Source organism: Poecilia reticulata, linkage group LG13 (assembly GCF_000633615.1).
Source record: "Poecilia reticulata strain Guanapo linkage group LG13, Guppy_female_1.0+MT, whole genome shotgun sequence".
Classification (NCBI taxonomy): domain Eukaryota; kingdom Metazoa; phylum Chordata; class Actinopteri; order Cyprinodontiformes; family Poeciliidae; genus Poecilia; species Poecilia reticulata.
This window is the reverse complement of record NC_024343.1, coordinates 11,153,533-11,177,885: the sequence shown is the minus strand read 5'-3', so window position 1 is coordinate 11,177,885 and position 24,353 is coordinate 11,153,533. Positions and strand designations below refer to the sequence as shown.

The window sequence follows — 24,353 nt, the reverse complement described above, 5'->3', positions numbered from 1 at the left end:
TATATATATATATTATACCAATACATACCGCAGGGTGTATTGGTCTAATGCACAACATTATTGTTGTGGAGAATAATCTGTTCAATCAGAAGCGGCAGTTTGCAGTCATTAATGGTCCTAAGCAGTTCTCCGCCACAAGCTTTAATACATGGCCTACTCAGTAAAGGTAAAGACAGTTGGTAATCCGCTCAAAAAAGATGAGCCGAATAAATTAATCAAGCTAATTGTTATGCACTTAGTTATTTTTTTTATCTTCCTGAAACTAATAAACGAAAGTAAGGCCAATTAAATCAGAAGATTGAATATAAGTGAATATTTTACGCTATATAAAAAATATAGAATATATATTAAACTTATGTACAAAATAACTATGAATTATTGAAGGCTGCACATGTACAAGGCAAATGCACATATTTAATGAACATTGTGGAGAAGAAAACTGAAGAAACAACAACAGAGTAACATATAAAAATAGAAACACATTACTGTTTGCTTTAAAAAAACATTATGTTTAAATATTGAGCAGTAACTAGAATAAAAACATTACTTTATCTTTACAACAGAAAACCACAAATACTTAATGAAATGGTTAATTCAATAAGTTTAAGAAGAATAAAAAGACAAATTCTGAAAACCATTGTGGTCTATATGTAAACAGTTTATTCATTTCTTCTCATTTTGTGTCAGTCTAGTGATTAGACGCAAGAATCAAAAAACTAATAAAACACTGAACGTCAGTGAGAATTCTTTATGTTATATTGCCCTCTTGTGGATGTCTATCAGCAGTGTTGGAGGTGAAGGGTAGCCTTTGTATGTAACAGCTGGTAATGCAACTGTAATACTTGAAATAAGTCAAATTACTACAGAAACACAACATATACAGATAGATAAACAGTCAGTGGGTTACCAGGGTTACCAGGCTGGGCCTCTTTGAAGATGTAAACTGCAGATACGGCTATGCCCACTATGAAAAACAGATTGCGATGCACTCCAGAGACAATTTGTGGAAGTAGTATTGATAGTGTTTGTGTTGGCTTTGGATACATTTATCTCTGAGGACTGCTTGATGAGAGGTTCTTAGAGCCTCTCATCCTGCATGATTGTCAACAAAGGCATTTGACAAGTAATCGATGGGACAGTCGAACAGGGTTATTTACTCCCGTTTCCAGTAACAGCAGACAGCCTGATCATGTCAAGTTCCCGGTTGCACGGCAATTAAAGAGCCATATAACTGAATGAGATGCTTGAGAAACTCAAGTAAGACACTAGCTGATACTCAAGTGTATGTCACTGTCTCCTGACAGCTCCACCTTTAACAAGGTTTGTCACTTCGTGATCAGATAAATTTACTAGCGTCACAAGAGTGACCTCCAAAGGTGAATGCAACATCACAAAATGCAGGACTGTTTGTAATCAAACTTCCTTCTCTTGAAAGGAAATAGTTTGACAAATGAAATTGTGACATGTACTTTTTATTAAAAAAAAAATGTTTGCACATTTGGCAAAAACAGCAATTAAATAAGCAGATCTGCACTCATTATTGATGAAGGCAAAGGAAAGTTTTTATGAACTGTATTAGCATTGAAGTTTGATTGGTTTGCTTGGTTTTTGTGAGATGTAAATAATGAATTACTATACATGTACGTATTCAATTGTTATGCTGGCTTTTCAACAATTCATAATCTGTTAAATCATATTTGATTACCAGAAACTTGTCCAAGGACCGCAGGTGGAAATTAGCATGTTTTGCTAAAACCTGGTATCATGCATCTATCCTATTAAAAGGTTAATAAAATGTTGTGTATTGTATAAAATAAGTAGTTAACACTTATTTCCTATAGATACTGTCCAGGCTAGTTGTGGTCTAATAACATGTTCTGCTGTTTTTTGGATGCCGGTCTCTAGATGTCAGTTAGCAGGAAGACTGGTGCATCATGGGACGGATGCCACTTCAGCAGCACAGGGCAGCACAAAGACAAGATAGATAACTACACACACTCTCACATTCACACACATGACCGAGAGCAACTAAAGGAGGGCTCTTAACCTAATGCATGTGTCTTAGGACAATGAGTGTATATGAAGAACACACACACATGCAATATGCATCCATGCGGTTCAACATGCAACCTAATATTTTCTCAGTATATATGCACATATGAAACTTGGGGAAAAAAAAGGCTCCACAGTGCTGCAAGAGCTTTTTAAAAGTCAGATGGTCAGTTGGTGCTGGCGGTGCTAAAACAGGTGTGGTCTCATCTACCGGGTTTAGGTTAATGAAATGAAGGAAGATTTTGCACCGCTACATTAATCACCTAATATGAATACAAGATATTTATTTTGTAATCAATTCAATAAGAAGTGGATTGCTGTTGTGCTGCTTATTTTTTGACACAATTAGAAAGGAGCAGTAGATAAAGGGACAATATATATTGACGAAGAGCATCAAGTAATAAATAGGATGATAAGATTTATTTTGTTATCTTAACTTTGAACCAAATGTTAAAAATGCTCCCTCTTTACCGTATCTGTGACAAGATCTGCTGGTGCTGATTCACGGTGTTTTCTGAAGCCCACATTCAATTTAGCCACCAACCAGGAAACTTTAGAGCACTTCATTCTTCCCTCTGCTGACAAGCTGCATGGATATTCTGTTTTTATTATCCAGTAAGACTTGACACCTGCCCACACTAGCAAAAGTGCCAAAAGCTGGTTCAATGACCATGATGTTCCCTTACCCTTACCCAGGGGTGAAAGTAGTTTTAAATTCTTGGCGGTACTATGACAAAAAAAAATAAAAATAAAATAAATATGTATAGCTATATATAGCTTCTTTGTGTGCTTTAGAGTTTCTGTGCTGATGAATTTTTTTGCGAAGCAATAAAAGCTGGTAGCTCTTTAATTGTTACAAAATAAAGCTGTATTTCCCTCAACCCTCTGGCTGCAATGTTGACACCTTGAGATGCCATGAGACCTAAATCCTGAACATCATGGCATGGATTGCATCCCAGTTTTCCATGTCTGGAATATAACCATTCATTTTATCTTTTAAACTGGTTATATTGATCCTGTGTCCAGACAGAGGGACCATCAGTAGCCCAACATCATGACCTGTTTGTTCTGAAGTTCCTGCAGCTTCCACTTCTCTCCCTAACATGGCGCCTCCTCACCCTGACTCTCATACTGATAGGAGGAACCACAGAGCTCTGTTAGGTTAAAAGCACATCTTCTGAAGTTGGGATATTTTTCCTCCAACAGGTTCCAGAGGAATCACCTCAAACCAGATGATGGACTGGATTTTATTTCAATGTCATTTGTGAATGTTAGTTCCTCATTTTCAACAGTGGAGCTATAAAAAGTTGAAAAAGGTTAATATTTTGGAGAAAGTCTCATCAACATCAATATTTCCACTAAATAAGAGGCAACATTTGACAACATTCCTTTATCAAACAAAATTTGTTTGATAAAGGAAAATCCTCTCAGACTCTGAACCCGACAGCACCAAACTATTTTTTTATATTAGACAATTAATTTAATTTCACACAATTATCACGGAGCCATTTGTTTGTTACTCAATGAAACATATTTACCATATTTGATGTTTGTTGTATTCACAAAGAACGAGTTATTAGTCCAAGTTTGTCGTTTATTTAATGTTCAGAAACTACAGGCTGTAATGAGCCACAGCAAATATAAAGCAACCTGAACAGATGATCAACTCTAAACCACTCGCACCTTTTTACTCTCCGTCTCTCTCTGTCATTTAAGCACACCCGTTGCCATGGCAACCTCCTGCGCTCCACACACCGACCAGAGATTATGTTAAAAACACAACATTCACTCCGTTACGATATTAGGTTTGCAGGCTTGATATTTATTTTGATATTATTAATAAGCCTCCCTGAACAGCGGTGGTTGATTAGTTAATTTGAAACTCCTGCTCTGCTAGTTATTTTGGTAATTATGATTATTATTGCTGTTGGGTCATTAATTTGAACACGTTTTATTGATTTTTGTTGTTGCTGTTCTTTCATAAAGTTACAAATGTTTTCAGCGAGTCAGAAGAGGACGTGCTGGTCTCAGCGTCCTGACTGCGTTCAGTTTGTCAATGCCGAGATCGACTCAAAACCTTCCGCGATTGACATATTGCCCCCCTGGGTAAAGCACGAACAGTACAGAAACAATATGAAATGAGAAAAAAGCTATTTATTAACTGATTAAGTCTGTTTTCGATTGTTCTTGAAAAACTAATCAGTCATGGCTGCACAGTGAACCCATTCTTTTTTTTTTTTTTCTACAGCAGACAGCCGCTCCTCTCTCTTGCAGGTACTACGTACCCCCACTAAATCTTTTAGGGGTATGCAGTACCCTGCCGTACCCCCTTACTTTCACCCCTGCCCTTACCTTAACCCCATAGAAGGTCTACGGGCTGTCAAGAGGAAGGTGACAGACACCAGGCCAACAAGGCAGATGACCTAAAGCAGTCTGGGCTTTCATTATGCCACAAGCTGATCGAAGAAGAACAGGCAAAAACTTAATGTTCAAAATCTACAAATAAGGTAATGACGAACTTTAAGAGATTTGAAGCTCTGTATATGCAAAAAAAAAAAAAAAAGTGCTTCTACAAATGAATAACCCAAGAGAGCTGAATACTAATACAATGAATAATTTAGCAAAATATTGTAAACAGTTACAATATGTAACTTGAACTTGAAAGTTATAAAAGTTCAATTTTTATAAAATTGAACTTTTATAAAAAATTTTTTTTTACATAGTTGTAAAAACTCTTACCATGCCGTAACAGTATGAGAAAGATAATCTGTGAAAACAGCCATATCCTTTACCTCTTCCCTGAGATACTATTGCGGTCTGTGGAAATGCACCACCGTCAACCAAAAACAACCAATCAGAGCCATGAAAATGGTCTCAGCACTGTCAATCATCCTATGTGCTCCCTGCTCAACATGCTAACGAAGGAGAAACAACTTACCGCTACAGGAAAACTGTTAATCCAGCGTCAGCAGATGGCAACACTAACTAGCCTGAGCAGTCACAACAGCTGCAGCATAGTGAGAGGTGGGAGGGATGAGTATCTCTACACATAGGATGATTGACAGCACTAACTACCACTTCCTGGCTCTGATTGGTTGTTTCTAGTTAGCACTGGGAGAAGTGGGAGAAGACAGAGGAGCTCAATTTTTTCCACAGACTGTCTGTCTCATACTGTCATGGCATAGTGACAGTTTCAACAAATATGTAAAACAATATTTTTTTTAATGAAAATTGTTGCAGCTTTAAGAAGGATGTACAAATTAGCAGCCAATTGTACACAGATTTGTAGAGGAATTTGCTTTTTTTCTGCATTAATTTAAGTCTCAAGTTCTGAAGCATGTTAGGGAAAAGTAAACTGTAGGGAAAAAAAATTACAAAAAATTAATAAAACGGAGAAAGTCCACGATTCTAATAGACAAAATAAACAGGCAGCTTTGCTCAACTATTGCTGTTGGAAAAAAGAAAAAGCTACTTTTTAACAAATAACACTAACTTGCTGCTTTTCACTGTGAAAGAGTTGGTCTTCATCAATTGAGAACACCATCGTAGGGCACAGAATAAAAACAGCTGGTGTCACCGTACAATTGTACTCCTAACATTTGTGATGTTGCAACACTATAATCTTAATGTGGTTGCATAACAACTTTTTAAAAGCTGTTTGCAAGAAGAAAACCAACATATTTGGAATATCTGATTTTACCCTTGTGTTTAGGAATGTGGTCCAACTGACCCCACACACGTAAAACTTGTATCATGTGCCACAGTCCTCTACGTTTCCCTCAGTCCTCACACGCACAAGGGTTAAATCCTCTTTAATTTGATTTCTTTTTTCAGTAACCTCATGAAAAAAGTAGAGACTGAAAAGAAAATCACACAAAATAAAGCCACACTATACTCCAGAATGTTTTATTATTATATTTAGTTTTTATTATAATTTTCAGCTTGTATTACTTTAAAGTCAAAACGCTGAGGTGCATAGTCATGAAGGGAGCATGAGCAACATGGTCACAAAGACAAACAGCTGAACGTTCACAGGAAAGTTGACCCAGGAGTACAGAGTTGCAGATTTGCTTTGCTTACATGTGTTAAACTGACTATGAACAAATTTCAAGCTATACACCCAAGTTCTAACATTTTCTACAAGGTGTTTGGTCTCATGTGAATATATGAAACTGCTGTCGTCGTTAAGTTAGATGGATATGTAAAAGATGTTAAAGAAGTCCAAAATTTAGAGCTGCTGTCTGAAAAGGGGAATTGGTCAGTTTAATTATGTGCTTGTTTTTTATACATTGAGCTAGCTTGCCTTGGTCTGTGTGTTTCTCCCTTTATTATTAATAATATTTATTAATTTTTTTTTTTTACAAAAGTTTATATATTTCTTTTCCGTTTATAATACTCTTAAAGCAAGAGCAAATTGTTATTATGTTTTAAACCACAGTTAGATCAATGATTTCTTTATGGAACTGAGTTGCAACGTACAACTACTGTACTATTTATTTACCTCCCAGTTGTCTTAATGTTTTCGGTCTTTTAAATGTCAAAAAGCAGACTAAAATGCCAATTACACCTTATCAAAACAGAGTTGACATTACTAGATGTTTTCATCCTTATATAATAAATAGGTTTGTGGAAGAGTCACAAATAAAAGTGACACTACTAAACCGCGTAAAAGATTGTTGTTTTTTTCTCTTAACTTTCTCAAAGTTTTAAAACACAAATTAAAAATATTTGGCAGTTTTCCTTTTTTAATGGATTAACTCACAAACCGTTGCAGCTCTGGACTGGAATGTGGGAGGCAGAGAGAATTAGACGTCAGACGTTTGGCGTGGCAGTGAGACTTTCACCTGCTCATACTGCAGCAGTTTGTACTGAGCAATATTTGTAATACAATACGGAAGCTGACAGTGTAACTGTGGGTTTTTGACTACGTAGTTTCAGAGTTGTGTTGTAGGAATAGTGGTGTAACAACAGCAGACGTGAGACTCTTGGACTGGCAGTACGAGTTTCAGCTGCTCTGGCAGTAAGAGCAATACTAACCCTAAGGAACTATAGTGGTCACTCAGAAGTCATAACACTGGGTCATTACAGTGACCCCAGGGTGTCTACAAATTTTAATTTCTCACTCTTAGCTGTCAAATGGCAGCAGTTTGCCAATTGTCCACCATTTGCAGAAACTGATGTCTGTATTTTCCAATGGATTTTCTGTAAACTTAGACATTTTTTTAAACTTATTAAATATGAATATCCCTTTAATTTATTACAAAAAAGTAATGTCTTTTTTTTTTTTTTTTTTGCTCTAACTCGTATTATTACACAAAGCAATAGCAATAAATGCAACACTGTGGATATCTGTGTACTGTAGTGGAAGTAGTCAGTGATCTTACCACATGGATAATTAAACATATATTTCAGCTTGCACTATAAATGACCGCTTTTTTACATGCTGCAATCCTAATTTTGCAAATTAAGATATACTCGATACATCTGGCACATTACATTGGCTTGCCGTTCAGGGGAGATATGTTATGCATTTTTCTGCCACTAGGTGGCAATCTTTTTTTCCCTTTTTTTTCCTGTGCTCTGTTACACCGCTGCAGAGGTGGAATTTTGAACAAATACTATCTGGACTGCAGCAGCCAATATGAGGAGGTCGCTGACATACAGAGCTATGCTGTCGTCAGCGCGGATATTTCTCAGAGGAGAAGAGAAAATACCTCAAGGTACCAACATGAATACAAAAACAGGACGAGAAAACAAAACAACTTCGCTTTTAGCATGGAGGTTGTTACAAAGTCCATAGACATAAAGGCAGCTCTTTGACAATCATAACTAATTTTAAAGCAAGGCGCGTAATTTTGTCTGGCTAAATCCGAGCTCCATTCTTAAATATTATCATGTACATGAAGCAAACAAGCCCAGGCTAACGGGCAGATTTTGCTCATATTTTCTGGAGTCAATAGTCTTCATTCGAGAAAACACACAATGAAGGTTAAAGATTGCAGGGTTTCTGCATGCCACAAAAGTTTCAAATTTAGTAATCTGAATTTTAAATCCTTACAAAGTAAAAGAAAAAAAAATCCAGATTATTTTTTACAAGTCTTAAATTGTTGTTATTTTCTAAATTTGTACTCACATTACTGCTTTCACATGCTCTTTGTTTTTCCCCCTTTTTATGCAAGAACAAAATTTTGCACAAGCAAGGATCCTTAATTTTCAGAAACCCTAAATGAAATAAAAAAATAGAACAACAGTATTTTTTTTGTGTGTGAAAACAAGTACTGTATCCATAATGCTAATGAGAGGGTAAGACATATCGGGTAAACTAACACTAACAAACACATCGACTCCCCAGTATTGCTTTCGCCTGCAGGAAGACATTGGATGTAGATATGCACCTTTTTTCTGGTTGAGGGATCTGTAAAGGAAGGGTTTTACAATTGTGCCTGGATGTTAGTATGTGTGTCAGTAGAGCATCCCTACATCCATAACATTCACATTTTAGAGCATATTAAGGACACTGTTACATACAACACTGCACAATTTCTGCACAGTATTTGGTTACATCCAACTAATCACTGCTCTAGGAATATAAATCCTTCTCCTTTCCATTTACACCAAGCAAAAATAATTCCAACCTATAGACAGTTTGCACTTAAAACTGCCAAGTGGAGGATAATCGAAACAATTTTTGTTTAACCCTGTCGCGTCTCATGTGTTTGAAGCATTTGTGTCGCATGCAGTTGCTGAATGAAATCTGATTGCCTGAACTAATTTAGGAAAGTAAGAGACACATTTATCCAGATGGCATTCAAGTGAACACATCTGTCTCCTCAAGACATTCGCAACAAAACGTCCTCTTAATATACAGCATTGCACATTGCCAAACAGGATCTTGTCAATGGCGTACTATAAGACTGAGTTGGATATTAATAATGCTAACTGCATCAGCAACATGGGCTTCTGATAAGTGAAACAGATGATTGCGATCCGTTTATAATATCAAGAGCAGGACATCGGCTGCTTTGTGTGGCGTTAAAGTATGTAAGCATATGCAGTCGGATTTTCGTCAGTTCTTTTGAAGCCATTTACTTGGCAGCTGTACATGAAGCACAGTTCAATTAGATCTTAATTCATGCCAATTCCACATTAAAGAAACAATAAGAAGGTTTTTATAACTTTTTATGTCTTTGAGGCTAATTGCAGATGTTAAATCTGCACGGTGAATTTAATGCTAAGTGTAAATGGAATGCAGTTTCCTTTGTCTAGCACAAATCAATCAAGCTATTTGATGCTAATGCCAGAACATTAGATCAAAATGCATTTGTGTGGTATCGATATGCACATTGGTACAATGAGATATGCCGAGGACAGACAGAGCTGCCTGGCTGTCCAGACACATCAATAAAGTGCCTTACAACAGGTTATTGCATAATCCGATGTCTGCCTTATTGCTTCCATTGAAAGCAAGAGCGGCACTCTCATAAAAGAGAGCAAGGAACTGGTACAAATGAAGAATTCAAATAATACAATGTGCGGAAAAAAATCATAAACATCATTTATAACTTTGTACAAAGTTGCATTTTGCTTTAGTAAAGTGCGTGATTTTTTTTCTTTGAAAGGCCGGTCTACAATCTCGTAGTATTAAAGTGGCTAGGAGCATGTAAGTCTCTGTGTGGATGGATTTCTGTATACGTGTGACTTTCACTTGCTGACGTTTTGAATGTGTGTTCAGCGGGTCAAGTCTGCCTGCTGCAGGGACGTGACCTCATGCTGTAAATCTAAAAAAATAAATAAATAAATAGATTCTCTGGTTTCCTAAGTGCTTTTAACACAATGTTTTGCTATGGTTACCTTGAAATGGGGGAAATGGAGATTTTATTGACTGTACAGTTTCATAGGAATTTTGTCTGTTACTTTACGAAGGCATGCTCCAACATGCATTTTTGCATTTCTGTGTTCTTCACTTTTCAAACTACTTAGCATCAAAAGTTGCTAAAATTGTACAATTTTACTGGATACTAATTACATAATAATTACAACCTAAAAGGAAACTTCTTGTGATGTTCGGTGACCAAACTTTAAAGTACCTGACCAATGAAACTTACTGACTACTCTGACATGTAGACTATGCTAGACGCTGCGCATTAAGCACGGGCTGTTTATGAATATCAAACTATATCCAGTTTTTCAAGAAGTGACAGTTTCATAAACACTAAAATTATCCATCGCACTGTTCTTATGGTTTCCGGTCCTTAAAATGGCTTTATGGTGCATAAAGTATCACAGCACTGCCATTCTCCTATCTGTTGCTGTGCACTGACATTCAGCTGGCTAAAATAAAGTTTCTGCATTTTTCTGTGGCCTACATGAAAGAAAAATATGGCTAACTGAATCATTTCTGTTTCCAGGAACAAAAGTAGTGACGCCAATCACTCACTTTGCAAGTCCCGGGCAGCGTACTCCAGGGTCGCTACCAAAGCAGAAAGCCGAACTAAGATATAACATAACTAGCTGAATAACTAATGTGGAACTGGTATAAAATATGAAAAATAGTTATTCACTATTTTTGCTTATTTGTGTCTATCAAAATCAAATTGTAAAGAAAATAAACCTTAATAAACCTTAATAACCAATATGTTGTATCATCTTTTAGAAGAGGATAGACTGCACTTGTTGCTTTCTGTTATTAATAAAGGTGATTAGCCCGTGTTTCAATTTTTTGTGTAAATACTGTAAACATGAATGACTAAAATTTCACACCCAGTAAACTAGCTTAGACCAAAGAGAGGACAGCCATTCTACTACAAGACTTTTGTCAAACATATGCCAAGTTTTGATGTGGCCTACAGTGGAGCCACTGTAGGCTCCACTGTAAATAATATACAGAAAGTGCATCATGTACTTTGGTTATTGCGTTCTTACCATATTCATACATTACATGTCTACCAAAATTATTTATAAAAATAAAAAAAATTTCAAGATGGATAATAAAAAACTAAAGTAAAACTTGCAAAACTGAAAAGTGTAATTGCTTTCTTCTCCAACTCACTCGCCTGTGCTTATGCTTATTTACATTTACTCCAATCAGTGAAACTGTACAAAAATAATTTAGTATTTATGGTGACAGTTGCAGCCCACATTTCCTCTATTCTATTATCACCTTTTATTATGTACTCTCCAGGCATATAGTAACATTTTATAGCACAATCAAGTAAACGTGTTACCTTCAGTTGTTATAAAAATGCTGCATATATCAAACATGACTTATAAGAAATTTGACTTTACAATCTGACACCTTGAAATTGGCTTCTGTCTCCTTAAGAAGCTCCTACTGGGGTTCTCCTATCTGGTGCACACGAGGTACCACAAACTCTCATGGACACCAGATGCTATCTTCCCTGTGTTAATGTGTTAACTCTAAATATAATGTTATTTTTTCTTAGTAAACCACCCACAGGCCTTGTGGTATGATTATAAATTCCTTTCAGAACATAAAGAAGTTTATATAACTTCTCTATGAAACGGGAACAGTAACTATGTTTTAACTGTATGACTCAATAGCTTTTAGATTGTTTTTCAGTGACCTTCTTTTTACTGGAATTTCAATAATAATTTGTGCTGTGCAATGTATTTTAAAGATGTTTTGCTTAGGTTTTCTTTGAGGGTTAAAGCTGGAATCCAGGCTAGTTTCATGTAGATCAACTAACCAAAACAACAACACCTTACACTCCTCCAATAGGCTGATGTTTTACAGAAATGGGGGTGGGGATTCACAATTTAAATAACCCTAAATTGGTGTAAAGTGTTTATTTCAGCAATTAAGCCGGCTTTGGAAATGCTAAATGAGACACAAACTATTGTTGGTGTGTAATGGTGCAGCATTCGCTCATGTGAGAATATACAAAATGCTCACGTGCTAAAATTGCATTGAGTATTAGAAGCAGCAGGATTAAAGTCATTCGTCTCTGTGGGGAGAATGGTACTCTCAGGATTGTCTTGGAGGGTTTGGGGAGTTTTAGGATGTTAATGAGTTTTATCCTCCCATCAGCAGAGGGAGCAAAAGCAGAACAGGCACCAGTGTTTATCCAAACCAAAACCTTAAAACTTGTGCTCAACTGGATCATTCTGTCCCACAAGAAAAGCTGTACACAGTGATTAGCCAGATGTACTGTACTGTCAATCTTCCACTGACATTAGTGAAGCAAATCAATGTGGATCTCGCCCGCCCCTGGTTGTAAACGTGAAAAACCGAGAAGAAATGTGCAGTTGCCTCATTACTCACTGGCGCAGTAAGTTATGGTTTCAAACTCTGAGTCAGTTGCAAAATATCAAGTTGTTAATGCTAACAACACCTATGGCAGTAATGTACATGCATCGTTTCATTTATTATGTTTGCTGATGATTGAAAAATTTTTATTTTTATTTGTGACTTGTAGATTAAACACCAGCAAGTTTGTGGACTGTGTTGGTTAGTTTTGTCTGGATTCAAGTATGAATTTAAATTAAATGGTAAAAATTCAAACTGAACAGTTTAATCCATGCCTGTGGCTATAATGTGATAATATAAATGATGATAATTTAAACAGATTACTATCTTAAGGTGTAGTGGATTAAAGAAGTGATGGAATGGGCAGTTCTACAATTACAGACAGACGTGACTAAAACCTCTGAAGCTTTGAGTTCAGTAACCTACCGATGAGTCGTAGAACAGGCAGCAAGCACACTGTGCGCCTACTGGGCTTTCACAATAGATACAGAGTGATCCAGCTTCTTGCACAGTCTACACTTCAGATCTCAAGCATAATTTAAAATAGATATTCAGAAGTTGCATTATTTAGATTCTAGTAGGAGGATAAAACAGTCCATTGATAAGAGCTTTTTTTTTCTTTCAGCATGTATAATCCTCTAACATATTTACAAACATACAATCATTACATTACACTTAAGCCTTTGGTGTAGCTTTGTTGTCAGCTTTGGCTCCTGAAAGTCCATTTTCTGTATTGTCGTTCCCTGAGGAGCTCACCAGGCACTCTTTACTACAGAAGAGACAAAGACAAGCATGATATTAAGGCTTTATTCTTTTTCTTTGAAAACAACAACGAGGAAGGTAGAGATGGAATAAATTAACGAGGAGCTAATGGGTTGCAGGTGTGAGGGGAGAGAGAGAAGAGGAATTGACACAGGGAGGCACACTGGGGACTAGGAATTTAATCTAACAATAAAGAATGACTAAACATAAGAAACATAAAAGTAAACACAGAAAGCACTGCACAAGAAGGACACCTAATACAACCAGAATCACCTGGACAGGACCGAACCAAATTAAAATAGAAACACGGCTGATCTAATCAAAGCAACACAGACATTATAAAACCCAAACCAACTCAAATGACCCAAGATCCCGACATAAAGTTTGCTTAGCACTGCGAAACACTTGGAACTGGGACAACATGGGTTCACCTACCAGCAGACCATGACAAAAGACACACCGCTGAAGCCACAATGGATAGTTAAAAACTACTGTAGGTGTTAGAGCGGCCCATTCGGGGCGATGCATGGTGTAGCAAAGGAGCAGCCAATCCATGTACATGGAAACTATTAGGCAGCTGGGAGGGAGGAAGACCCAGAACATGATGGAGGGACTATATTTCTCAGCTGGTCAGGGAACGCCTCAGGATTCCCAGGCTGATGCTTAGGATGAGAGGCAGCTGCCTTTCTCTGATTAGGCTGCTGCCTCCGTGATCCGGCCCCAAATCAGCAGAGGACAACCGATGGATGGTTGGAGTTACTTTCCATCCTATTTCACTGTGTTTGAGGTATTTCTAAAAGAGAAATCTACATGTGCAAAGCCGGCAGAGACGTACCTCAAAAGACTTGCAACTATAATTAAACAGTGGAACTACAAAGGATTGGCTCAGGTGCTGACTATATGCACAATACCTTTGAAAACTTTGTATCTTTCTTCTTCCTTCTTCTAATTAGGTGCTACTTTGTGTTGGTCAGACATAAAACCGCAAGAAAATAAACTGAAATCTCAAGTTTGAGGTAGTAATGTGACAACATGCAAAAAAAATGTGTGGTTTTGCAAAGTACTATACTCTAGTTGGTGTCATACTCACGTCTTCTCATTACCCTTGTGTAGAACATGAAGGACCACTGCCTTTATCACCATGATGAGGATAACTAAACCAATGACTCCACCCAGAACTGAGACAATAATGACTGTCAATGTGTTGTCGACCTCCTTCACTGTAAAGAGCAAGAGAAAGAATGGCATTAAGTTTATTTACATGTTCTAGGTGTATGCAAACACTACATGAGTCACTTACTTTGGTCGACCACTATAAGCGTGAAGATAGCACTGTGGTTGCGGTTCTTCTCCTTTGGGTTTCTGGCAAAACAGGTGTATTCCCCTTCATCCTCAAAAGTTATGTTCCACAACAAGATGGAGATGTTGTTTGTCTTTGAGGAGCCAACAAACTCAACGCGTTCATGGAAAACACTGACCTTTGGCTCCACTTTCTCCGTGGGAATCTCTGCTTCACACAGCTGTACACATAAACATCTACTTAGACAGAAAGCATAGGTTATCCACTTTATTTCCAAGTACTCTAAAACAAAATTGTTTTCTTGGAATTGTTTCTTGCATATTACAGCTTAAAACTTAAACATGAATTCTGGTTAATAAAGAAGTACTTAGAAGTATAAAAAGTATTTGAAAATGCCTGTTTTTGTGATATAACATAAAGGGCATGGTAAACCGTTTCAAAATATTCCCCTTGCATAAAATGACAATTATCGTGTGCAAATCAATGACAAACAAATACATGTATGTGTTGGAAGAGAAAAGATAAAAATTGCTTGTTAGATCTCAGTGTTGCTTTTGACACAGTCAATCAAAATGTTCTTTTAGAAAGATCTGAACATGTTGCAGGTAGAGACAGGCTGGGGCAAAACGGACAAAAGTGGAACCATAACTTTAAAAAAACAATAATTTTGTTTTCTGTATACACAGAAACACTATGTTTTCTCAAATATCAAAACTACTCTCTGTGTGTGTCCATGTAATGACAAAATAAATAATCATGTCTTTGTTGTTGAGGGGGTTACTGTGTTTATTTTGTAATCTCAAGTTGTCTGTCATTTTGTCCAGTTATTTACCTTTTCCATTGTTTCACGTTCAGCAAATGAACATTTTTGTACAATGACATTCTTCTGATTTGTTGTAATCTGTCTGCAAATTCTGTCTTCAGCTTCAAATTGTAAAATTACAAGTACAGCATAGGCTGAACTTTATTTTTGGGTAAATCGGATTCATTACTATTAGTGATAGGTGTGAGAGGATTAAATGTTGAAAATGAATTACAATGTGGATCATCGAAATATTACTTTACGGCCGGGGTGTCCAAAGTCTGTCCGCAGGGGCCGATATCCGTCATGTTTCAGTTGTCTCAGTACAGCCGGGGTGTTGAAGTAAGGAGGGAGCTAAAACATGTAGGATACCAGCCCTTATGGATTTACTTTGGACACTTCTGCTTTAAGGAGGTTTGGACTTGAGCAATGAGATTGAGCAAATAGATTGTTCTTCAGATGATTTGTACAGAATAAATGTCACATTACATGCAAAACAAGGGGGTTTGAAATGATTTACTACTTATTGCCTGGCATTTTAGAAAGGTGCCTTCGAGACAGCCACTGCAATAAACAGAGCTCAAAGTAAAAAAAAAGGACAATAACTCATGTGGCACAAACCAATTCCCCAAGTAAAATAATTTTATTTTGACATGTCAGGTTGTGGTGATTATTACATAACTGAGCTCTAGAACATGAGGTTAAAATTGAAAGGATTATTGATGGTAGTAAATATATCAGTTTTTTTGAAGGCAAAGAAAAAAGAACAAAAAAAAAAGGAGTACTATGTTTTAAATGCCTGGTCTAGTCAAAGCCAAGTTCAGTTCTAAATTTAGTTGTAAGGCAGAAACAACATAGAGAAGTGGTAAAAGGCAGTAAAAATCCAATCAACTTTCACGTATTTGCTGAAAATAGGCCTGTAGTTGCAGTACTGTCTCAGTTTAAAAGCACTTTTTACTTTGAGTGGTTGTACGTACATATAATATTTAGTTATACCTTTAAAAAAGTTCCATTGTCATTGTATTTCCAGTTGAAATAGAGGTTTTTGATGCCAATGCAAGATGAGTAAGTGCAGGGCAGCAGAACTGTGGAGCCATTCATTGCTTCTATTGAGGAAACTTTACCCGTGGAAACCTCCAATCCACCAACTCCCCAAGCACCTGAACGACAAACAGAAACACAACATTCAGAGAAAAATACCTAAAGATAGAGTCTGGTTAATATTAAACTTAACCATAAAAAAGGAAGCATAAATCACTATTGGAGCATAAAAACACCACATTGTATATTACATTCTAAAATGTTTTAGACAGATTCACATTTTTTCACAACTTACATTTCTTCATCTAAAACTAATACTAAACAGGAACTGGCAACCAGAAACTTTTTATTCCAAGAAATCCTCAAAGTATGGTAATATTGCATGATTAGTTTTAAATAATAACAATAAAAAAACACGTCATAATATTTCACACTTCTGAAAAACGTACATCCCAAAAGTGCTTTGCACAGTGACAAACTAAATAAGAATTAAATTAAGAGTCATAAAGACAATAAAACATGAGATAATAATGTGATTAAATTCAAAGAGAAAATAAAAATACACCCTTAGAAGTGAAAACCACACACAAGAAGATACGTTCACAGCTTGCTGTGAAGATGTGTTGTTTGTTTAACACCCTTAATGTGAGCTTGTTCAACGGCTGCAATGAAATCACAAAATCCAAACATCCTCTCCCATGATGGTGGAAACTTCAAAGAGCTTTCCTACGGAGAGCAGAGAACGTGGAATCCACTTATGCTGCTGTAGACGTGGATTGCTGGAGGGAACACTGACCACCTTTTTTCACTCTGCTACTTTCACCTGCTATCCTCCATTATGCATTGTCTGCAGTGGTTGACCCTTAAACCTGATGTTCTCTCTCTCTGTTTTTGTTTTCTTCTTTTCAGAGAACTTACACCTGGCCTGCTGTAAGTTCTACTGTGACACCTTCCTGGAAGGATCAGCGGCTGGGCTATTGTTGGAAATAACCTCATGTGCAGAAAAAAGCCTTGAAATGCTTTACTAGGTATTTTAAGAGAGGTTTCCACACTAAAGACAGCCACTGCAGTAAATGGAGCCCAAAAACGAAAAAAATAAAAAATTAAAGGAAAATATCTCATGTGGCACAAACCTTTTCCCCTGTGAACAAATTTTAATACGACATGTATGGGTTGTAGCATCACCCCTAAGTCTACAAGATCCCTCAACACAGTAGGAACACCATTTCCTTATTCATCTGTGCAAAATTATCAATGTCAGAAATTCCACCTCGCCTTACAGACGCCGGTTCCAAAAGCCCAAGGCCCTCAAAACTGTTACACTATTATATCTACTTCTTGCAAATTTCTTCTGCAATTTGTGTCCCATCCATGATTCTGCATGTACGCATTTTTTTTTCAGCACTATAAGCCTTTATTGACAGTCGAGAGAGAAGAGAGGAAGACACACAGCAAAGGTCTCAGGGACATGAACGTAGGACGGCTGCCTTGAGGACTGTGGCTTCTGTATATTGGGCACTCGCTCATACCAGCCGCTGGCAGGGAGCCACAGGATTTATTACGATGGCAACACAACTTGCTTATAAGAAACACCTGTAGAAAGTGCACAAAACCTGAATCTGTAGAGTTCCTGCTGGAATAGCTGTGACTAGAAGGAATTAAAAACAGGCTCCTGTTAGGGCAGCTCTGACTCCAACAGAGGGAATAAAAAATATTTTCTGCAATTCTAATACAAGTGGTGAATGCCTAGAATGAAAATCTCCATGGGGTAAGAATGATCTGAGGACAGTGGGACCCTAGTGAATTCCAGTGATGTTAGGAGTCTAGTTGGGAAGGTGGGGGAAAAAAACTGAGTCCAAGATTAACACTGATTAATTCCTCATGTTTTTGTTTAATTTAAATTAAATTGTCTTGGTTGTTTTTGTATTACTTGGCTACTTTGTGTTGTTTAGTGAGATTTTATTTTGTTCATCTGAATATTAGTTTGTACCCCTCCTCTCGCCCGTTGACAGCTGGAGATGGGCACCAGCACCTAATCCAACCCCCCACTAGGGACAAAGGTGTAAGAAAATAGTTTGATGGATGTTCAACAATAACATTTACCAGGGTTTTTTAAATGCACAACCCTTTTTTTAAGCAGTGAATGAATTGATCACTTCATTCAAAATTCCTTGACAGAAATTTTGAATGGCCTCAATACAGCCTGACTTCTCAGCACTAGTGCAGTGGTCAAGGTATGTCTGTAATGCTAACTTGCAGAAGGAGTGACATAAAAATGTGTAATCAGAATCCCCCAAATAGGAATTAACTACAAACAAATTTATGCTGATATCCTATGGTACTGTGGTGTTTAGCTTTTTTTTCCCTCCAATTTCCAAAAGCGCTGGGAGAACTCTGTTGGCATTCAAGTCTTGCTAGATATGTTATGTTGGTTTTGGTATGACAGACTGTTTCTCTGATGTCTCTCCTACTCTCATGGATCTATTTATAAATTTTGTCCTCGACACTGAACTGTCCAGGATCACATTGCACTTGGACATGTTTAGAGAACATGTCGTCTGGATGTGTTTTCATCCTGTGCATAAACTTGCATAGCATGTTTTAAATGATCATATTGGTATTGATCTTTTTGATTCCTCTTCTATTCATGAATGTTATTACTAACAATTATTTTATCAATATATAATTACTTTACCTTCAATATAGTGTGTGTTGTCTATTGTTTGTTTGAAACCACACTGAGAGTTTTATTATTACAAAATGCCTGTTTACATTGTGCAAAATATGACTTTGTGGCAAGTAGCCTGAGAAACAATACCTGTGAATATCGCAAAATAAGGATTTTAAATTTAAGTTTATAAACATATAGGTGGAGATTATACTGAGAAGGTAAAGCCAGTAATTTCAGATGACTAAAAAACCTTTAGCACTTGATCTCACTTTTAAACATGCGCTGTGAGCAATTATCCATTTGGAGTAATTATTTGCAAAGGACTTGGGAGCAGATTTGAAGTCAAAATGCTTCATAAAAACAATTTTTTTTAGGGGAAACCTATCAGAAACCAAGCGAAAGTCTCAGTTTTAAGTCTTACGTAAGTTCTTCCTTATCATCAAGTGGACGCGTTATCGTTTACATATGTGAAAAGCATGCCACCCCTTCAGAAATAGATTTCATGCCCCTGTTGCTTCAGAGCTCTTCACTATCATTTATCTCCTTGTTCCCTTTCTCTTTGCCGCACTCTCCTGAGTCTGTGCTGATATCACCTTTACACTTACACCATTAGTACAGTACGTCTGATCGTACTTGCATGTGTGTGAACAGGCAGTACATATATTCACAGTTGTGCACATTTGTAATACCCTGGTATGTTTGATATTTTTAGCCCCGCTATCAAGTATCTACTTGTCCCAGTTGGGAAACATCAATATGTGAATCACTGGTGGGAGGAAATGCAGCTGGCTGTGTGTATGTATGTGCATGTGTCCTTCACTGAATATCAAGGTGAGGTTTTTTTCTTTTTTTTTTCCTCAAGTAGGCCAAAGACTTAAGGGTTAATGTATTTCTGAGTGAACCCATAGAGAACTGGCTGAGGACACTATTACCTCTATGAGAGGGAGAGGAAAGGCAGAAGAGATGGGAATGTTGGGAAGGGAGAGAAAGACAAGAAAAAAATATAAACAAACAAAGAATAAAAGGCAATGGAGATGGTGGAGTGTGAGGGAAGACTGAATTGTTATGGATGCTGGACGTTTACCAAAGTGAATGACTGACAGGGTGAAATCATTACACCAGCAGCTAAGTAACTCGCTTAATTGGAGCTACTGGTGTTGGACAGGGTAAGTTCACATTTACTCATCGCATCAACACACTACGAGAGTGTAATGTTATATCTGCACAAACGACCACCGCCATGTGCAGTAGATCACATTTACTGTACATGTCGAGCTGCTCATAGATAGAGTAGCTGTTCATGCTGGTAACGTAACCTATTTTCCTCCAAAAACATTTGGAATATTTTATTTATAATTTATGTCTGTAAAAAAGTAAAAACTTATGTTTAGATAAATACTTGAACTTCATCAACTGAATTGTTATTTTCTTAAACATACAAAGTGCTGATAAAATCTTGTGACAGTTTGGCAAAATATTACTAACATTGAAACCCTAACTCTATAATATTACTAATATTATATAAATATTACTCACTGACATTTCCTATACCATTTCAGAAAATGAGATTTGCTTAGTTAGGAAAAACTAAAAATACTTGGTTATTGCAGTAACTCCTCTGTTATTTGCATTACACAGGGAATAAGTAATAAATAAATAAATAGGTAAAGCAATAAAAAAATACAGTAGAAGTGTGAACATGTCTGAGAAAAAGGGTCTAAGCTATAGGGAAAGGAAGTTTGATTGCCTGAAGGGAGCTCAAGGCAGAACCACCGCTCCTTCCCATTGAAAATAATCAGTTGAAGTGTTTAAGGCATGTGATCAGGACGCCTTCCTTGTGAGGTTATCCCAGTAAGAGGACGCTGCGGGACAGACACAAAACGAGATATGTATTCCTTCTCATCTGGGGATGTCTTGGGATAACAGAGTAAGTCAGAGTGTGTTGCTGGGGACCTGAGCTGATCTCAGATAAGTGGAAGAATATGAATGGATGGTTGGATGGTGAAAGTATCTTTTGACCAAACTATGGATATACTTCCATATATTTCACACACATTTTTGAGTACAATTCAGAAAATGACATCAAATTGGAGGTTGTCAAACTGGGTATAAAACGTCCTTCTGCTGGGTCTGACACCTGGTTGCTACAGAACATCCCACAGCAATTGGTCCCGTTTCACACCCAACTTTCTCAGATGTGACCAAAACCAGAAAGGTACAAGTCCAAAGAGCAACATTGAAACTTCGTAAAAAACAGGAAAAAAAAAAAAAAGAGAACCCTTACGTGAATGAATTATGTTCATACTGCAATGAACAGAACGTGTTGTGGGACAGACTGCAGAGAATAGGAAAGTAATGTTAATGAAACATTTTCAAAAACTGAGAAGGCTTGATGTCTCTGTGAAGTGAGAGGGATTTTAGGCAGTTATTAAACCTAAGAACAGCAAAAATATGAATACTTCATAAACAAAGGAACAGCTAGTCTGAGATGGTTTGACGTCTTATTTTCACAGCTGTGCCAGTGCAGCTTTAAGGGCTGTTTTTACCTCATGAGGTCATCATCAGACATTTTATGATCTAGAAGTCCTGCCTCAAATCTCAAATTTAGGGATGAGGGGCGGCTGGTGGACATATAAAACAAAATCAGGGTGGAGATGAACAAAAACTCAGATCATCACTGCACCACTACGTCACTACCAGTGATATGATTGCACTTAGTCATCCACTCGGTGCGTATTGAAAGTTAGCTTTCCTTTTCTTATGTTCACCAGGTAGTGCTTGTGAATTAAGGACATGCAAAGATAAACATTTAGCCAGTCGGTGATACTGTTCAGCAACTAAATTCCAGAATGTACAAGTTCAGATAAGACTCAAAGTTTTATGTTCCTACATCTCGCTGTCTTGATCATCTGTGACAGCATCATAGCACAGAATAATGAAGAATTATACACTGCAACAAAAGTGAACCTCCCACCCACTTTCATCAAGGCCAAAGCCAACTGAATAAATGTGATGGGGGTTAAGGACAGACTGCCAAGTTTGATTTAATCAATTAAGGGAAGTCATTCTGGTTGAGTAACTTGGTCTGAACCCACTAAAACCGAAAACAAGAAACAATGTTCTAGTAACAAGGTGTAGAAAAGAACACTGTGTCATTTAAACGTTTAGAGGGGAGTAGGGTCCAACTCACCAAGCAGTAGCACAAGTATTAGACCAGCGTGGAGCAGATCCCCTGATCGCAGTCGACCAGAGACACTCAAACCGGTGCTGTCCACTGACGCCATGACACCAACACCACCTGCCTGCCTGTCTGTCTGTCTGTCTGTGGTCCCGTCTGTTCCTCCGTAAGCCCACAGTGTATGTCCTTGACAAGCTGCCTTCTTGTCCACCAGTGGTAGGTTTTGTTTTGGACTTATGTGCCTCTAGAACAAGGTGGGACACTGAGCTGTGCAGCTAAGAGCAGGAGTCTGGACTCCTGTTTGCAGTCCCTCCTTCTTTCCTCCTCCCCTGCACCCTGTCCCAGGAATGAGCAGAGATGGGAGGCACTGAAGAGAAGAGCTCTCCTCTGTCCAGTTGTTCTCCAGCAGCCCGGTAAAAGAAAAAGACAGGCGGGACAATGCAGTAGTAGAACGAGGAGACTCTGTCTGTTCCCCTCCCTCCTTCTCTGTCCTCTGCCGCTGTTCGGGAAGGCTGAAAATCCAAGAAATCACACTGTGAGGGAACAGGCAGAGATGAGACGTGAGGCAGAGCGGCGGCAGCGGCGCCTTAACAGTGCAGTATCAAGTAGCCCCCTCTGCTCCAGCAGCAGCAACAGCTAGAGAAGCAGCCTGGCCAGCAAACCTCACTGGGGGAAACATAAGCTGCAGGACGGGTGGAGGAGAGCATGCATGAGGCACAGAGGGATGCTGGAGCAGAGCCAGCAGCGAGGGTAGGAAGGCAGAAAGTGCACTGAAAGCCGGCACAGAGAGAAATGAGCGAGAGAGAGAGAGGGAGAGAGAGAGCGAGAGATAGCTACTGCAGAGATGGAGGTGAGGAGAAAGCAAGAGAGAGAGAGAAGGAGGGGGACACAGTAATCGGTGTGAGTGAGGGGGTGACGTCTGCTGCCACATGGAGGCACACACAAGTACGCATCCTGCAGAGTAAGGCTGAATCAGGTCTCACCGTGGGACGTGACCTGGGTGCCTTTCCCTTACAAGACGCCAGTCTTTTAGCTGGACCCTGAACTTGTGGCTACACCTTCATGCTTCTCCCATTTCACACTTCTACTGTACTCCTGTGTTGGCAGGGTAATTCATTGGCAAGCTCTGACTTTGTCCCCTGGCATTTTCTCAAACAATAAATCATGTTTTATCTCCAGTTTCTCTTTTCTCTCTTCAGTTGTATGATATACTTCCATAATTGGGAGACACCAGCACGACACTGATAATGTCCGCATGCAGTTTTCATTTGATCTTCATCTAATGTTTTACCTTTGTCACAAATTGGTCTAAGAAGTCCCTGCTCAAGATGGCACCAGAAAGAATTTCATTTCATTTTACAAATATAAATCTACATAGTGTAAGCAGTTTATCACTCTGTAACTATGGATCTACAATCACCATTATCATTGAAAGCTATTCTTAAAATGTATCTGAATAACATGGCGAAAGTGAAAGAGACTTTCGAATCACATCTTTGTTAAATAGATTGTTTCATTTTTTTTTCATCACTGACAATCAATGTGAAACATTTACTGTGAAAAGAAAATGTAAGCATGTGTTCAGATTTACACCACCTTACTTTCCCCTCAGATCTTTAAAATTGGCCACGAGAAAGATCTAATATCATTAACCTTCCAGAATCACTTATGTAAGTCGGCCGATGTAGCTACACCTTTTCATTTACTATCTGTCCACGGCACGAGCAACTTAGTGAATTCAAAGCAAGTTTGAATCAAAAGTAAAATTTAACTGGATGTTTGCAAGACGGTTTACTCACCAGATGAAGGAAAACCTGAAGCAAATACATTTGAGATCTGGAACATACATGAACTGTCAAAGAAGACGCAAAACTTTTTTTTTCATTGCTTGGCACTAAATCAGGCTAATCTTTTCCTGCTTTAGGTAAGTTGGGAACACTGAACTTATTTCTGTTTTCTAGTTGTTAGAATAATCAGATATTTTTTAAAATATCTTTTGTTGTAAAACATTCACACAGCGTGATGCTTCCTTGCCTGTACTTGACATTTAGGATGGTGATCTAAGGCTTGCAAGTTTCCCTCTTTTCCCTCCAAATGCATTGACAACCACAATGGCCAAATACTTTAAATTTTCCAACTGGAATCAATCTTTTCATTTTGCTTTTCAGGTAGTGGCCTTTCCCTCTGTGAGTAGCCTGGTCACTGCCATCCATCCATCCATCCATCCATCCATCCATCCATCCATCCATCCATCCATCCATCCATCCATCCATCCATCCA

At 37.9% G+C, this 24,353-nt stretch overlaps 1 protein-coding gene and 1 long non-coding RNA gene across 3 annotated transcripts; one reads left to right on the top strand and one right to left on the bottom strand.

The window, feature by feature from the left end:
- The first annotated feature begins 4,008 nt into the window (after window positions 1–4,008).
- LOC103474424 (uncharacterized) lies at window positions 4,009–4,550 on the top strand. Its single transcript, XR_535181.2, has 3 exons — window positions 4,009–4,158; window positions 4,301–4,326; window positions 4,418–4,550. It is a non-coding gene; the product is annotated as an uncharacterized LOC103474424 (long non-coding RNA).
- A 1,404-nt stretch (window positions 4,551–5,954) lies between these two features.
- scn4ba (sodium channel, voltage-gated, type IV, beta a) lies at window positions 5,955–22,918 on the bottom strand. 2 transcript variants are annotated; one of them, XR_535180.2, is made up of 6 exons: window positions 22,086–22,918; window positions 16,180–16,343; window positions 14,382–14,601; window positions 14,172–14,301; window positions 11,637–13,088; window positions 5,955–11,561 (listed from the first exon to the last, which is right to left on the bottom strand). XR_535180.2 is itself a non-coding variant. In XM_008425354.2 (5 exons), the coding sequence occupies exons 1-5, from the start codon at window positions 22,177–22,179 to the stop codon at window positions 12,995–12,997; spliced, it is 702 nt and encodes a 233-aa protein (XP_008423576.1). In that variant the 5' UTR covers window positions 22,180–22,918; the 3' UTR covers window positions 5,955–12,994. The 2 variants fall into 2 exon arrangements, 1 of the variants encoding a protein (XP_008423576.1); XM_008425354.2 differs by having other exon boundaries at window positions 5,955–13,088.
- Window positions 22,919–24,353: the final 1,435 nt, after the last annotated feature.

Excerpts from the sequence above, each read along its gene's own strand:
- scn4ba (XM_008425354.2), bottom strand. The coding sequence starts at position 22,179 with ATGGCGTCAGTGGACAGCACCGGTTTGAGTGTCTCTGGTCGACTGCGA. Across the intron at positions 14,602-16,179 it reads ACAATGGAACTTTTTTAAAG|CTGTGTGAAGCAGAGATTCC; the intron begins GTATAACTAAAT and ends TTATGTGTACAG. Across the intron at positions 13,089-14,171 it reads CACAAGGGTAATGAGAAGAC|TAAAGAGTGCCTGGTGAGCT; the intron begins GTGAGTATGACA and ends TCTCTTCTGTAG.